This window comes from Convolutriloba macropyga, chromosome 10 (assembly GCF_964194025.1).
Source record: "Convolutriloba macropyga chromosome 10, txConMacr16.3, whole genome shotgun sequence".
NCBI lineage: Eukaryota > Metazoa > Xenacoelomorpha > Acoela > Convolutidae > Convolutriloba > Convolutriloba macropyga.
Window position 1 is genome coordinate 21,315,919 of NC_134477.1, and position 16,124 is coordinate 21,332,042.

At 37.8% G+C, this 16,124-nt stretch overlaps 1 protein-coding gene across 1 annotated transcript; it reads left to right on the top strand.

Moving 5' to 3' along the window:
• LOC142348363 (uncharacterized) lies at window positions 1-15,444 on the top strand. The gene is made up of 3 exons (XM_075399685.1): window positions 1-1,031; window positions 12,235-12,455; window positions 15,207-15,444. The coding sequence occupies exons 1-3, from the start codon at window positions 872-874 to the stop codon at window positions 15,363-15,365; spliced, it is 540 nt and encodes a 179-aa protein (XP_075255800.1). The 5' UTR covers window positions 1-871; the 3' UTR covers window positions 15,366-15,444.
• The last annotated feature ends 680 nt before the right edge of the window (window positions 15,445-16,124 follow it).

The following is a 16,124-nucleotide window of genomic DNA, read 5'->3' on the forward strand; positions in this document are numbered from 1 at the left end:
TTCAGCTTTCAAGTGGGAATGAATTTGGTCATTGTATGTTTACTGAAGCTTTCCTAAATTGTAAAACATAAAGCTTTAAATGGTCAGTGTGTTGACCATTATTTAAACTTGGTCATTATGACCATGAAACCACTGGGAACAAACAAGACGCAATGTCTACAATTTTCACTCTTATAGTTTTATTCCTATTGATTCCCTGTGTTATAACTTGGTTTAAACTAATGATAAACAAGAGAATAATATAACTAAACATCTGTTTCAAATGCGGTAACTTAACACATAAGCTTACTTTTTGAAGTGCAAGAAATTTTCAGGAATCCCTCGTTTATGTTGTGTTGTTATCATTTTGCAAAACAAAAGATTGCTGCTATTAACGATCATTAACCTATTTTGTCTGTGTATTAGCGATTGTGTAAGATTCGTTTGAGATTACAGAAAACAGCTTTACAGAAATTCAGCTAGTTTTTCAATTCCTTCTTTGTTGCGCTTTCTTTTATCTTTTTGTAAACCGATTTCCGTTGTCTTTGAAGTAGTTTTAGTATTTTTAAACGAGGAGAGATTTTCTTGAAATTTAAGGTAACTCGCTATAGAAGTTTGGCAATCTTTTTGATACGCTTTTCACAAACAAGATTGCTGACTCTTTAGTTATGCTGCCCTGAACTTTATTATGACTAGTTAACATGTCAGGAAATTTTTCAGAGAATGAGAAAGCAGACTGCCGAAATTTAAAATTTCTTCACAATAATTTCCCATAAATTTTTCTTAATTTATCTATAAAAAAATCCACTTTATAATCTTCAAATCTTCACTATCTCTTTCCATTAATCCTGAATTTATTGAACCGGATCACGAATAATTTCTCGGTTCTAAAATGTTCCTGAAATTCGCGGACGCGACTATAGATGGTCACACGTTGGCGTTTATTGGTGGTCTAATGGAGGGAGTGAATTTATTACTTCAACTCATATCACACAGAAGCAAGTGGGGCACTAAGGACCAGAGGACTTTCGGGCCATGGAAGAACTGCGAAGGTCAACTATTTTATTTTATTTTTTAAACAAGAAGTTGAGAATTTGAGAATGGATTTTCTAAATCATTTAATTGGTCTTCATTTTAAACAAAGCAAGTGATATGAGTTTGTACGCATAGTTTGAACTTACACCTAGTGAGTTCGTTAATAATGCAAAATAGTGACTCCGAATCAGTTTTTTAGTCATAGTCATAGCCGGCATAGTCATAATCATGGTTTAGTCATATATAAAACCCATGATATTGTCCATCTTCAACCTACGGATAAATTTCTTGCCCTTGACGGCTGAGCATTAAAGGTAGTAATCGAATTGCCTCAGTTTGCTCCGCTTTATCCAGTTACCGAAAGGAAAGCATTCGGATAATTTCAAAGCCATTAGCTTCCTAGACATAGTTCTGCATTTATTGGAAATAGGTAGTACAATATCCATAATTATGACTATGGTTTTCCTATTGCAAGCAAACGATTTTAAAATCGCCACCAAAAAATTTGGGCATTGAATTGAAACATCTATTGGCCGCAAGCTGTGATCAGAAGATGAGTTTTTCTCTGCAATCTTTTTGCACCGCTCATATTTGAAGTAACTGTTGGGTTGCCCAGACACCGCCTGTCGATCATTGAGCGTCGATCATTGAGCGCAGGAACTGTCACATTCTAGGGCGTCAATTTTCTTTTGACACATTGTTTTTTAAGTATCTGTAAATTATGCAATCAAAAATTTGAGATATGCGCTAATCCAGGTTGTCAACAACTGAAGCGGGTTTGAAAACTATTAAAAAGCACGAAAGTTCAACGACGAGTGATGGGTTGGCGTTTTCTACAAAATTCGTCGAGTACAATTGAGATGTTTTCTCAACCAAAAACTACTTTCGCTAAGAACTTTTATAGAGTTTGAACATTTAGGATGGGGTTTATCCTATTCACAATTCCACAATTAGTCCTAGAATAAATCCGTAGAGCAAAAAGAACAACTACAGAAAGGGGTAGTAACTTCACAAACCTACTACTCTTAATTAGACTAAAAGGTTATACGAAGCCCTTCGTTCGATCCCTAAATAAACTGTTTTGAGGCGTTCTAGAACTGTGTTCAATCGCCAATAAAAATAATGATGTTGAAATAAGTTTGAAGTGCCTCTCTGTGTTATGTGATATCTATGTTCCTAAGAAATATTCGTACTAAAAGGATCAAAATGTGGTGACTCTAAGATTGGGGTTTATACCAGGTCCTCAATTCAATTGACCAATCAATTGATCAACCAATATAATTATAAAAGACAGTAGATGGCGTGAAGAGCTTGTCAATGTTCAATTCAGAACCCAACCAGACGAGTTTTACCAACTTGATAGAACGTTAAGACATTGCCCATCAAGCACATCAGGTTACTGCAGACCGTCTTAATTGTTTACTTGGTTCACCATTCCATACTACATGGGTTGAATTAATTTGCCAAGTCTACTACGGGCAGGCAGGTCTACCCTCAGAATGGCTTCACTATTTGGTCTCCTGGAAAGAGCTTGGTCCATTAGTACTCTCAGAAATCAATCGTCTTGATGTTGTCTCCAGCCTCAGTGTTGTCCTCCAGATCGTTTCCTAATTTAACCTCATTATCGATTGGTTGATCACTATTTTTAATAGTTTAAAACCTAAGCTAGATCAGCCTAATCTAAGCTAGAACTAAGGATTTGCTTAAAATCTTTCAAGATGTGATTTGAAGAAACTAAATCTGTACAATTATAAGTTTTGTTTTAGACGTGAACTGCAATTAATTAACAATTAACTAGTACTAATGAATACTAGATTCCAGTTCCTGTAAAAAATAAAAGGTTTAAGTTTTCTGTTTATCTCAAGTAGTGGAACGTGTAGTCTATTCTTAATAGATAACGGCTTTATTTTCTCCTAAGTTATGCAAATAGGTCTAGAAGGAGAAAAAACATGAAATATTATTATGCTAATTTTACTGAAAGTATAGTTACCCAAATACACCAATATCAACAAAATATTATATTTTTCAGTACCTCGACAGAGATCTATTCACTCATTCATCAATTCCGTTAATTCGAATATCACTACGATTTAGTTATTTTCAGAATTGTTATGTGTCAAAAAATGGCCAAATTTGAGCCGTATACATACTGCTTATCTATGTTTTGATATGATAGATTAGTCCTATTTTTACCAAAGAATCCTAATCCGTGTGTAGAAACTGCCTCTTTAGAAAAACTTTTTGGAAGGTCATACATAGCTTTGATACCATAATTCCGTAGTATGGGTTTCTCCTCTGTTACGTGTGTGCGATTGTGGTCGAAGATCTATCATAGCGTCTTTATCAGAATCAATACTTACTCATTCAATCGTTCTCATCAATTTCTTTGCTATTTCATCTTTGTACGGTTTCCAATTTAGAAATCGCTTCTTTGTTGAATATTTTTTTTGAATAATTCAAGGTCAGTATTGAATTGATTCTTTTCCGAAAAATGCTTAAGTTCAAGTATCTGTTCCCAAATTCCATCAATTCGGTCTAAATATTTTCCTGAATAGTACAACTCAATGCACTTAGAGTATAGACTATAAATAGGAAACAGCTCCATCACCATAGTTTGCGATACGGTAATATTAATCAAATTTTGTGTCTTCGACTCGCATTTTTTCAACTAGGTTCAGTCTTTCTTCTATTTGAGCTCCACTTCGAGTTTCTCTGACTTGATCAGTCGACAACTTGTTTGCGGTTTTTTTTCTGTTATCCACTTAAAACCTCCCTGCTAGCCAAACAGCAGCAAGAATGAGTCACAGCATCCATAAAGTAATTGCAAATAAGCCCGCCATTTCTGATAGTGTATTGCACCAGGAGTGCTGGAAATGAAGTTCTTCGCTGTCATACGTTTTGTACTGACTTGGTATTTTGCCATCCATTTCCCTAGTCAATGGAGATGTTATGTTCAATTTCGGAACACATTGGAGCTCTGCTCTAACGATATGTAACGTCGGTGTATGCTGTTTGTTGGACATTTGTAGGGGAACCTGGGATAGTAAAAAGTGCTTCTTGGACTGGGATAGTAAAAGCTGGGATAGTAAAAACTGAGTTTCTCTGGAGTGCTGATAGTGGTTATTGATCCAGTTGGCTCTACGCATTCTGCAGGATCAGGTAACATCACCATTCCGTTAGTTGGAGGCAGAAATTTTCCGTTGCATGGAGGGTGTACCAATCAGCTTTTGCAACCATCCACCCTGCTAGAGAGTTTCTTTCCATCTGAGAACGTTGTTTTGTAGAGGAACTGCTGCTCATTTGCCGCCCAAAAAAATACATGGAGTTACCCAAGTAGAACACAGTTGGCAAAACTGGCTGTTTCGATACTTCTCTTACACATGTCTTTAATGCCGCCACCTCATGGTTGTAAAGTACTGCCGTTAAGCATAACTGTTCTTGTGTGCACACAAAAGCCACTGGTTTTGAGCAAAAATTTAACTGTGATGTACCAGGGCGTGATAAATACTCATCGCTGTTCTACTCGGCGCAACTCTCTCCTTGTCTTGACAAAATTAATTAGTTCTGGTCTAATTTCAGTGTTGCTGCCGTTGTAGAGTTATTGATGGGTTGTGGTAGCTCAATGGCTTTGAGGGCGTTGTGAACAAGCTCTCAACTGTACACGGAAATCATCACTTGGATCAAGAGCCCGTCGTTGTTGACGTCAAATTTTTTTAATAATTAGAGAGAATTTTTTTATAATCCTCCTATCGAAAGCAAGAATACAATTTTTTAAAAAGATTATCAACACTTACATGCTCCCAGAACCTATTTGATAAGTTTTTACGAAACCTAATCAAGTTTGAATTTTTGTGTCTCATTTTAAAAAAAGTTTTTACGTTAGAAGAAAGTTTTTACGTTTATTATTACGTTCAGAAAAGTTTTTTTCTAACTCGCCGTCAATTTCGAATCTCTTCGGATACTTGACCTCTCGTCTTTCTCTTTTTCTTGCAATCGAGTAGGCGACATCGTCTGTTGTTGATCCTAGAAGCTCGGCAAAAGATTTTGATTTACACATATCTCTTGTTGCACTTGCAGGTGTTGATTTTTTTCATTGAGATCTCTCATCACCACTTTGGGCTTGTGGGGTCTTTGAGGAAGGGGTGTGCACCTTCGCGTGTCCCTTTCTCTTTGCTGTTTCGTTCCATTTGGATGTTGTCTTTGGTGAGAGTTTTCGTAATGCTCGGGCTTTCAGCGAATAGATCGTAGAAGAAACGTTTGTCTTCTTGCATCCATTTGTACGGACTCTGCTGCCTTGGTCGTCTCGACAAAACTTCTGGTTTAAAGTTTTGGACGTTTTTATTGCTATTGATTTCCTTGATGTTTGCTTCGCTCTGCAGCGCTTCGCAATGGGAAGATCTCGTTTCCATTTTAGGTGGTCCCTCTTTGTCTTTCACCGGCTTCAATCAATTGTATTTGTCGATCTGACATTTCTTTGCATTCCCATTCTTTGAAATTTTGTAATTTACTTCTGACGTCTTCTCAATGTTGTTGTATGGTGCGTCCCATTGAAGGAGGATTTTTTCATTTTGTTTTATTGGGTGCGAAAAACCAGACTTTGTCTCCTTGCTTCAATTCTTAGCCAAAAAATTTTTTTGATACACATCTTTCTGTCTGTCTTACCTTTAGCCAAGTGGTGTCTCTCTGGAGTTCAGATGTGCTTCCCTGATTTGCTCGTTGAGCTACTTCGTGAATTCGTAGTTGTGAATTTCGTATCAAGGTGCTTTGGGGACTAGCAAGTCAATCGCATATTTGCATTCCTGCCCAAACACAAGTGAGAGTCTTTCCAGTTGTTTTGAGTACTGTCCGGTTGTTTTGTATACACGAAGATGAATAAGGGGATCATTTGTTCCCAGCTGCTTGGATTGTTTGCGCAATATTTTGAACTGATATCTACAATGACTCTGTAGTGACGTTCGACCATGTCATTTCTTTGTGGGTGGTATGGAGATTTTTGACTTCTCTAATTAAAAATTCTGCAAACCTTTAGTAGTAGTTCGCTGCAGAAGTTCACTCCTTGTTCGGTGTGAAGGCAGTCAGGTGCTGCAAACGTTAAAACCCAGTTCTTGACTAAAGATCGAGCAACATTTTCTGCAGTAGTCCTTTGCAGGGGAACGCAGACCACGGATTTTGTGAAATAGTCCGTCACTACGAGTGTGTATTTTGCACACTGGTCTTTGCACGTGTAACAGGACCAAGGATATCAGCTGCCTTTTTGCTGAATCGTATCCCAACGTTGATTGTCTGGAGTGGGGCTATTCTTCTCTTTCCAGCGGTACTGCGTGATTGACAGAGGGTACAGTTCTCACATTTTTGTTGTATGTCTTTTCTCATATTTGGCCAACAGAACCTCTGTTTTGCCCTGTCCAAGGTCTTTTGAAAAGCACAATGGCTTGTACTGTGTTTGAAATCGTGAAGTTGATCCAAAACTGTCTCTCTAAGTCCGTGGGGTACTACAAATTGCTTTTGTGTTCCATTGCTTCCTTCTACATGCCACTTCCTGTACAGCACGCCATCAGTAAGTTTCATCTGGTCACAGAGGCCCCATATTGCTACTGCGTCTTCGCCTTGGGTTATGGCGTTTGTTTTCTTGATTTTCAAGTCTCTCAATGGATTTTGATCCGGATGTTTCTCGGCGTTAACCCATTGCAAGGTGAGACGTAGGCAGCAATAAATTCTTTGAGCCATCCGAAATTAGTTTATGTCTTCTTGAAATTGAAGACTCATTGGTTCGTTTGTGTCCTCGGCTGTAACTAAGTTGATTCTTCCAAGGGCGTCCTCTAAAGAATTCACTGGAGGGCAGCTCCCAAACAAGTCTAGTCTCTCTGCTTCAGTCAACTCGGGAGTTATGCTGCACTGTCTTGACAAGCCATCTGCGTTCCCGTGCTTGTCTTCTGGTCAGTGTACTACCTGGAAATCGATCTCTTTCAATCCTTGGAGCATCCTAATTATCATCCCGTCATTGTTCTGCCTAAATAACCACTGCAGTGATGCACTATCTAATCTGAGCACAAACTGAGTTCCACAATTGTACGGTTTGAACCATTACATCGCTTGGATGACTGCTAATGCTTCTCTTTTTGTTGTTGAGTATCAACATTCTGCTGGCGTCAGAACTCTGATCGCAAAGGCTGATGGGTATTCTTCACCATGGATAAAATATGAGATTACTGCTCCTAGACTGTTGTCACTTGCAATCGTGTCCACAATAAAAGGTGAGCTGTTGTCTCGATGTTTGAGTATCGAGCTCTCAATCAAAGCCGTTCTCAATTTTTCAAACGCATTATGACATTCAGGGCTCCAAGCGAAACTACTGTTCTTTTTTGCTGTCTGGTAGAGAGGTTTTGCTATCCCAGTTTTGCTCCGTAGCGTTTCCAGTCGCGTACTGCAACGAGTTTGTTGTCATCTGGTGCAATTCCTTCTGGGCTCGGTTTTTATCCTAGGTAGGTTACGAATTCTTGAAACAGGCGCCATTTCTTAGATTTGAGTTTGAGATTGCCGCGTTAAAGTGCTTGAAAAACGAGGTGCATGTGTTTTTCATATTCTTCCTCATTGAGTTGAACACGAGACCGTCGTTCTGGAAGATGAGAACAAACGAGAGGAATTATTTATTGGAAAAATTGGTCATAAGTTCCGGGCGCATTGCATAGTCCAAAAGGAAGTCTGAGGTACTCAAAATGTCCACCCTCGGGGGTGACAAACGCCGTTGTTGATACAGCACTCTCAGCCAATGGAGCTTGCCAATATCCTGCGGCCAGGTCGAGGTTCGAGAAATTCCTTGCTCCGTGCAGATGATCCAGTATCTGGTCAATTCGAGGAAGAGGAAAAGGGAAAAGCATTTTTTTTCGTTATTTCGTTGAGTCGTCCGAAGTCGGCTCACATTCGGAGGCTCCCATTCTGCTTGGTAACCAGAACGATTGGCGCACTGTACCAACTGTTTGATGGTCGGATAATGTTTCGTGCTAGCATACTCTCCATCTCCTTCTTAACAACTGTGGTTTTTCAGGTGCAAGTCTATGGGGAGCGAGTTGCATGGTCAGCGTATCACCTGTGTCAATTTGAGGCTGCACCAATTGAGTCTGCCCAAGTTCTCTGTCGTTCATTGCGAGAAAATCCTGAACTTTCGTAGCAGAGCTCTTCTGTCGTCGGTTTGTTCGCTTCTATCTGGTATGGCTTCTATCTAAGAACAAATCTGCTCTACATCTTCATCGAAAGGCTGAGCTAGATTTGTTTCTGGATTTACCGCGTGATGTGTTCTTTCATTTGTTTCACAGTGATCAAGACAGGTGTCTGCTTCCGTCTCACAGAGGTATACGCGGCTAGGGAATCAGGCTGACAGACAAACTGCAAATTGACAACATTGCCCTCCTTCTCCATCATCAGCTGCTTAGAGTGGAAGTCGATTAATACTTTGTTCTCCTCCATCGCCTGAATTCCAAGTACCAAAGGTACATCTGTGTTCGGAATCACCAGAAGTTCGGCTTTCACTTTAACCCCGGTCTCGAATTTCAATTCGGCTTTAAAAACGCCAGTATTTTGAAAGGATCTTTCTTGACCGAAAGAGCTTGTTCTCGGAAAGGTCTGAGTTTGGAACTATGCTCAAACTGTGAGTAATTTTTTTTTTGACAAAATGTTCACATTGATCCCAGTTTTTACTAACGCTTTTTGCTTTTGTCCGTCCAGATCAACCATTACGTAGACTGTAGGTCCGAAAACTGCTTCCGCTTGAGATTTGTTGATAATGCTTACTTGTTCTGGGTTCGCTCGCTGTAAAAAGTTTTTCACAATTGGTTATCCATCGGTGTCTGCGTTTGCGGATATATCAGGTTGCACTGTTTCTTTTTGTGGACACTGCTTTGACAAGTACCCAAACTCTCGGCAATTTTAGAACTGCATCGCAGACGTTCGGGACCAAAAGCCTTCAAGTCTTCCCGGACTTGGACTCTGATATCTGGGTTGACTTGATTCTGATAAGAAACTGGTCTGGGTTTCAAGAATCTTCTCCATGATTTGGGTATGTTGCTCTTGCTGCTCCAATAACTTATTGAAGCTTCTGGTCTGGATCTTGATCATTTGATTGAAACCTGATAACAAACTGGTGTAGAGGGGTCTTAAGTCAGCTCTTGTTGACTCGTCATGATCTTGTTCCATCTTTGTCCATCTCAGGATTCCGTTCCTTCATCCTCACAGTCGACTGGATTCTGCCTTACTGATGGCCTCTAGAGTAGTAGCCCTTTGTGTTGCAGCATTGATGCTTCAGGGTTCTTCTTTTAGGTGTGCATCTGATTTCGTTGTCCAATAGTTCGTCCATAAAGGCAACTTTGTTAGCTTCCTGTGGTCCCGCAGCACCAAGGTGAGCATTGGCTGCCTCGCCTATTTCCGAGCTCAATTTGAGAACTCTTGGATGGACTCTGTTTCTTATTGCTGAAGCTTTTTGAATTTAATACGCGCACACCTTGCGTTTGGAAAGTCGCCGATTTTGTTGTTAAGAAGGCTCAGGACTCTTGCTAAAGTCAAGTCTGGTTGTCCTGGCACTGGTTGAAAGTAATGATTGGGGATATTGCAATTCTCATCCAACGCATAACTTTTCCAACACATCCCAATTGTTGGCATTTGACATAGACTCGAAGTGTTGAACCCATCTTTCTAAACTCTGTTCGACAATTTTCTGCTGGTTGTTCGCCTGGTTCTATTGTTGTTGTTGTTGCTGTTTGTTCGGTGCGTTGTTCATTTTTGGTAATCGAAATAACTTTTAATGTTAAACCCAATGATAACAAAAGTAAAAGATGAACTTTAGTTTTAGAAGATATTCCGATGATCTAATTCATCAATTCTCTCAAAAAACCAAATATGCTATTGTTTTCTTAAAAAAAAACTTCTTCCAATCGGAAAAACCCCTCTGTGGTTGCCAATATATAAATTGAATATTTAGGATTGTGGTTTAACTTATTCACAATTCCACAATTAGTCCTAGAATAAGTTCGTAAAGCAGAGAAGAAGAACTACTCGGAGGGATAGTAACTTCACAAGCCTACTACTCTTAATTAGAGGAAAAGTTTGTACCACGCACTTCGTTCGATCCTTAAATGGACTGTTTTGAGGCTTTCTAGAACTGTGCTCAATTGCCAATAAAAGTAATGATGTTAAAATCAGTTTGGAGTGTCTCTCTCTGTGTTATGCGATATGTATGTTCCTAAGAAAAAGTCTCACTAAAAAGCATAAAGTGTTGACTCTAAGATTGGGGATTATACCAGGTTCTCAATTCAATTGACTAAATAATCGATCAACCAATATATCTAAACGAGACAGTAGATGGCTTGAAGAGCTCAGCGGTGTTCACTCCACAACCCAACCAGACGAGTGTTAACCAAATTGATAGAACGTTAAGACATTGCACATCAGGCACTTCAGATCACTGCAAACCGTTTTAATTGTTTACTTGGTTCACCATTCCATACTACAAGAGTTGACTTAACTTGCCAAGTCTTCTACGGGCAGGCACGCCTACCATCAGAGTGGCTTCACTCTGCGGTGTCCTGGGCGGAGCTTGGCCGATTAATACACTCAGAAATTAATCGTCTTGATGTTATCTCCGGTCTCAATGTTACCCGCATTTTCGTGTCCTAATCTAACCTAATTGTGGATTGGTTGATCCAGCGGTGGGCATAAACGGTCATTTTAACATTGTTTCCTTTTTCCGTTTATACAAATGACCTACCCGAAATATTTGTCAATGAGTGCTATTTATACGCGAAAAACACAAAAATCATTAGCACTGTGGACAAAAGAGTTCAGCTGGAAAATAACATTGAAAATGCTATTGCATGGACTTCCCACAAATGGAACCATTCAACAGGAAAGACACCTCAAAGACCTGGGCATATGTTTTTTTTTAGAAAATTTATCGTGGAATCATCACTTAAATTTTGTTTTACTGAAAAGTAATCAGAAGCTTGCGTATCTAAATAGATCAATTCGATGTGAAACAGAAAAGTCAAAAAAATTCAGGCTTGTCAAAAGTTACATAATATCGTTTTGGTTTTAGGGATCAAAAATTTTGTATGCCAGTAAATCTATCGTCAGGCAAATAGAAAGTCTTCAGGGAATTTTTAAAATGAATATAATCGAGCAGTCCTTTTAGTGATAAAGATAACAATGATTGTCTTCGATCAATGAATTTACTTCCAATCACATATCAGCTTGTTTTCATGGGTCTCGTGATTTTAAACAAAATTTTGACAATTAAACTTCCACTTCAGGAGGAGCAATTTTTGCTACTGAGAAACGAACATCCGAAATCGCGATCTAACGGGAAAATGTTTTAAAAATCAAAGGAATGTAATCGTCAGTGTTGAGGAAGTAATTTTTTCTACCGAGTTACAAACTACAACAATTGGGTGTCACCGGCGCGTGATTTTCCCGATTATAATGATGTCAAAGAATTTATTTTTGATTCAGATAAGAAGAATTTAAAGCAAAAATCAAACCCATGTGGATGGAAAATGTTTGAGGGAAATGAAATTCAAGCCTCGTTACTGGCTTACTAGCTTACTAAGCTTGGTGAAATCAAGTTTGTTGAAATTTATTATTATTATCATATTATTATCATTATACACATTTTAAAACAACATTGAATTTTAAAATGAGGGATTATAATGCAATTAATATGCCGCTTTAATGATTTTCTAATTAAGATGCATTTATTTGTTGCGGCTTTGTAAATCTAGTTCTATTTCAAGACAATTCACTTAGACGCAAATTCGGCTCCTTTGAAAAGGGATTTTTGCTTCCAGCCCATGAAAACGCAATATGCGCTCTCAAATTAAGTTAAATATAATTACAGAAAGTTTGCAGAATGAGCTTCCACAAAAAGAATTTTGCGGCGGAAAGTAGATTCGACTTTTCAACTTCGAGTTTGGAAATGAATTCCACTGACCGGATTTTCCTCTTAGTGCTCCGCTTTTGCATCCTCGAAGTTAGTAAGTACGTTTCACACGCACAATGTATCAAGTACAATGCATCAAGCGCACAATTTTTCACTGCGCAGATGCACATGGATTTTAGAAAATTTAGGATCCACAAAATAAAAATATGAAAATTATATTATAAAGCATGATTATGCTTTATGGAAGACAGTTTCGTTGTCTTTAAATTTCAAAAATTGGTTTTAATTTTTTCCAGACTATGGCTTGTTGTACAATAACTCTTATTGGGACGGTGTGGGTGAACAATGCAGCCACTACGATGACTTCAACCGACCAATTGTCGTTTTCATCGTGATTTTCTTGCTCCTCTCCAATATGATAGGCGCGGCCATTTTGACTCTCAACATTCTCATAGTCGTTGGAAGGTTACAGGGCAAAGTGGCACGACAGGTGTTGCTGGGTCTGAGCGTGGCGCAGGTGAGATGCTAAAAAGGATTTTTGTCGTCTATTTTAGGCTGGAAAAACGTTTTCTTGAAAATGTAAGATCAAATTTTTCCAAAAATTTTGAAAACTAGATTAAAAATTGATTTTAAATTATAATAATCATTTAACTAGAATTTGCGGCCTACTTGGGCATGGCCTAGACATCGATTTTGGTACAGTGATAGTCTGTTAATAGTTTTGCTCTACTTTAGTGTAATAATTCTTTGCGTTTTGGTCTGTTGGGTTTGGAACCCAGTCAGTTTGTGCATGTAATCCGGTTTGGCTAGCAAGGAGCAGCCCTGAATCATAATTATAGCTCCAAACATTCAAATAAATCTAATTATGTCCTAATCCAGTTCCCCTTCACCAGCCAAATGTTCGGTTGCGTATACCTTGATCTTGTCTGGTATGGATCAACAAGAAGAAATGGCCATTGCGATGAACAAGTGCCATTGATTTTTTTACAAACTCAATAACTTTCAATTGACAATTAACTTGGTTATCATAACTACGGTCTTCAACAAAACAGATCAACAATTTAAAGAACCAGATATTAGCATTCAAATTTATTACTCCACACGTGAATTTTAGGTTTTTCTTGCAATTTGTTTTTGTTCTCACCAATTCGGTCAGGTAAGAACAAAAACTCGTGATTAGAGGAATATCTCGAGCCAAATGCATCAACATCTGAAGTTCTACCGATATCATCAGGTAAGAACTCAAAATTGAGCACCGATGCATTCAATCACATGTCTTCAAAAAGCTTCGAAAATTAAAAATCAAGCCTCAGTTCAAAGTTTTGTTGAGCTTTCGAAAAAATCCAATTTTTTTCCAAACGTAAAGTAAACCGCATTGGCGAAACGTTAAAGTTTTCATTCCTTCTGAATAATCTAAAATCTGTATTAAAATGATATAAATTGTAACTGAAACTATTAATAATCCTTTTGTTTTTTATTGGCATTACCAATTAAACCGTTCATTCCCAGTTTAAAAACAGGAACTTAAAGATTCTTATTGACTCTCACTTGGTATATTTTCACGCTGACGTTGCACGAAATCTGTTAGAATGTTATTGAAAACTAATTTCAACTTCGCTCTCATACTAAAAAGCAACTAATTCCTTGTTTTGGATGTTCATTAAAATCAAAGATCATTTAGTGTGCCTAGTATATCTGGTTTGTTATTACCAGTTGTTTTGTTCGTTTGTTCTGCTGCAACTGTAAGTGGTTTACACACGTTTCAAAAATATTTGAGTAACCCCGCTGACCCACGTGTGTGATGCTTCATCAGACAAACTTGCAAATTATTAGTTCAACTGGTAGGACAGGTGATTTTAGAAGATTACCACGGAAGTGATTATTTCTATGCCGCATATAACACACTTTTGTGCCTCATTTAAACTGTTGACTTATAGGTTTTTTAAAGACCCCAAAGAATGGCAGATGAAAGAGGACTAAGGACTTGAAAGCATGGATTCCTATTTCCAAAAACATATGAATTCTTACCTAACAAAGTGAGTGAATAGCAGCATCCATTGGTCGTAAGACAACATTTAGATGTTCTTAAAATGGCATTTAGGATGTATTCGTAAATAACAACAGCTCTCATTTGATCTTTATCAACTTTATTCTAAAGTAATTATTGGTTCTAATTCATCTTTGGCAAAAATAACAGAGCTCTGTCTTATCAGCATTAAAAGTAAGTTTTCCCCTCAAAAAATTGTCTGTCTGCATAAAAATTTTTTCAATATTTGCAATTTTTTTCCTAAATCAGAGCGAATTAAAGTACTAGCATCCACTGCAAATTGTACAAGTTCAATGTTACCTTTGATTTGTTGCCAGAAATCATTTAAGTATTTAAGAAAAAAGTGAGCTAATATTGTGCCATGGGTAAACCATGATTAAGGAAAATTTATTCGGACATCGTTTATTTTAATGCAATGGATTAGCTCTTCGAGAAAAGATCTTGTAATTAATTAATTGCGGGCTCAAAAAACTTAAGGAACTCCGACAGTAACTGTCTTTCTGCAATAAAATTTTTCAATGGTTGCAATATTTTTTCCTGAATCATATCAAATTAATATACTAGCATCCACTGCAAATTGTACAAGTTCAACGTTGCCTTTGATTTGTTGTCAGAAATCGTTTACGTATAAAAGAAAAAACAAAAAACGAGCTAATATTGTGCCATGGGTACACCACGATTCAGGAAAATTTATTCCGACATCGCTTATTTTAAAGCAATGGATCAATCTTCGGAAAAAGATCTTGTAATTATTTAATTGCGGGCTCAGAAAATTTAAGCACTCTGCTTTTTTGACAAGGATCTTGAGCAAAAGCAAATTAAATGCCTTTGCATATTTAGAAATTTGATTCAGTGCTTCCTTTGTTTTCCACACGTATTGCTGTCTCATAAATAGTTAAAATCGGATCTGTTGACGCTTTTTTTGTTTTTGTTTTAGAATCCAAATCGGTTTTTTTTCAACAGATTGTTTTGAGTAATATTATCCATCATTCGTGCCCGAAGAGGTTCCTCAAAAGGTTTAAGCAGATGTTGATCTGACTGAAATTGGCTGATAGTTACTCTTTTGAGTGGTTGATCGTTTTTAGTGAACTGGTCTGGCATTTGTATGTTTTATAATACTTGGAAAAGTACTATTTTGAATGCATTGACCACCTTGTGTAGCGCATCGTAGCCTGGGAATTTAGAAAAAATTTGACCAATGGCATGATATTTGTGTTTTAGCTGTTCTTTTGCTTCATGTGTGCCACTCTCGGATCTATAGAGTACACGAAGAGCAACAAACATGTTGGAGTGGATCTGATTCTGCTCTGGATATCCTCATTCCTCTCTGTCTTCCAGCTCATAAACTCACTCATTGCAGTATCCTACATTAGGGATTAAAACAAATCTGTATCTGTGCTCTATTCTTCCCCTTGTTAATTACGTCATCACTATAAAATATATTTTCGTAGATTTTCCATTTCCTTTTTCCTTTTCCTATGCACTGAACTTGGGACAAAAATGGTCGTGTAGGTAATCTGAATACATTTTCGTCTGTTTCACTTGGCCGCGTAGGCGGACAGAGGGTTTAGCCTACAACCAAAAGAGAGATTTTCAGCCGATAATGCGAACGCTCACCAATTGTAGTGCTCGGACGAATGTGATAGATGGGCCAATCAGAATTCAGCTGCCGGCTGTATTGCTCATTTTTCTTTCCTATCTTTCCTTCTTCGTAGCACCATTCTACTTACTTTGCAAGGAATTGCCTTTGACAGATTATCTAAGTCAGTATCGGCTGGGATTATAATCTTTCAATGCGTAAGAATTAGTACTTTTCGAATTGAAACAAGAATTAGTATTTTTTCACTGTTTTCCGCATAATTGGGTCTAAAACTTGCTTCCGAGAAATTTTACTAAATATTGAACATATCATTAAGATGGAAAATTTTATCACGGGCTAAGATGTGAGTACGTGGTAATCAACAGTTAGTCTTCACACTCGCAATCAGTAATCCCATGGACTTTTATTCAATTAATTATGTTCTGGGTTTTGTTTGATTTCTTCCTACTAAACAAAGAAAAACAGTGACAATTGATAAGGGCATTTAAACTCGTGTAAACAGCAAATGAAGTCATTTCTACTATGTGGAATCCATGAGG

What these genes read in the sequence shown, in the direction of transcription:
- LOC142348363 (XM_075399685.1), top strand. Translation starts at nt 872, where the DNA reads ATGTTCCTGAAATTCGCGGACGCGACTATAGATGGTCACACGTTGGCG. An exon ending in GCCATGGAAGAACTGCGAAG is followed by an intron (nt 1,032 to 12,234) that starts GTCAACTATTTT and finishes AATTTTTTCCAG; the next exon opens with ACTATGGCTTGTTGTACAAT. An exon ending in TGGGTCTGAGCGTGGCGCAG is followed by an intron (nt 12,456 to 15,206) that starts GTGAGATGCTAA and finishes TTTGTGTTTTAG; the next exon opens with CTGTTCTTTTGCTTCATGTG.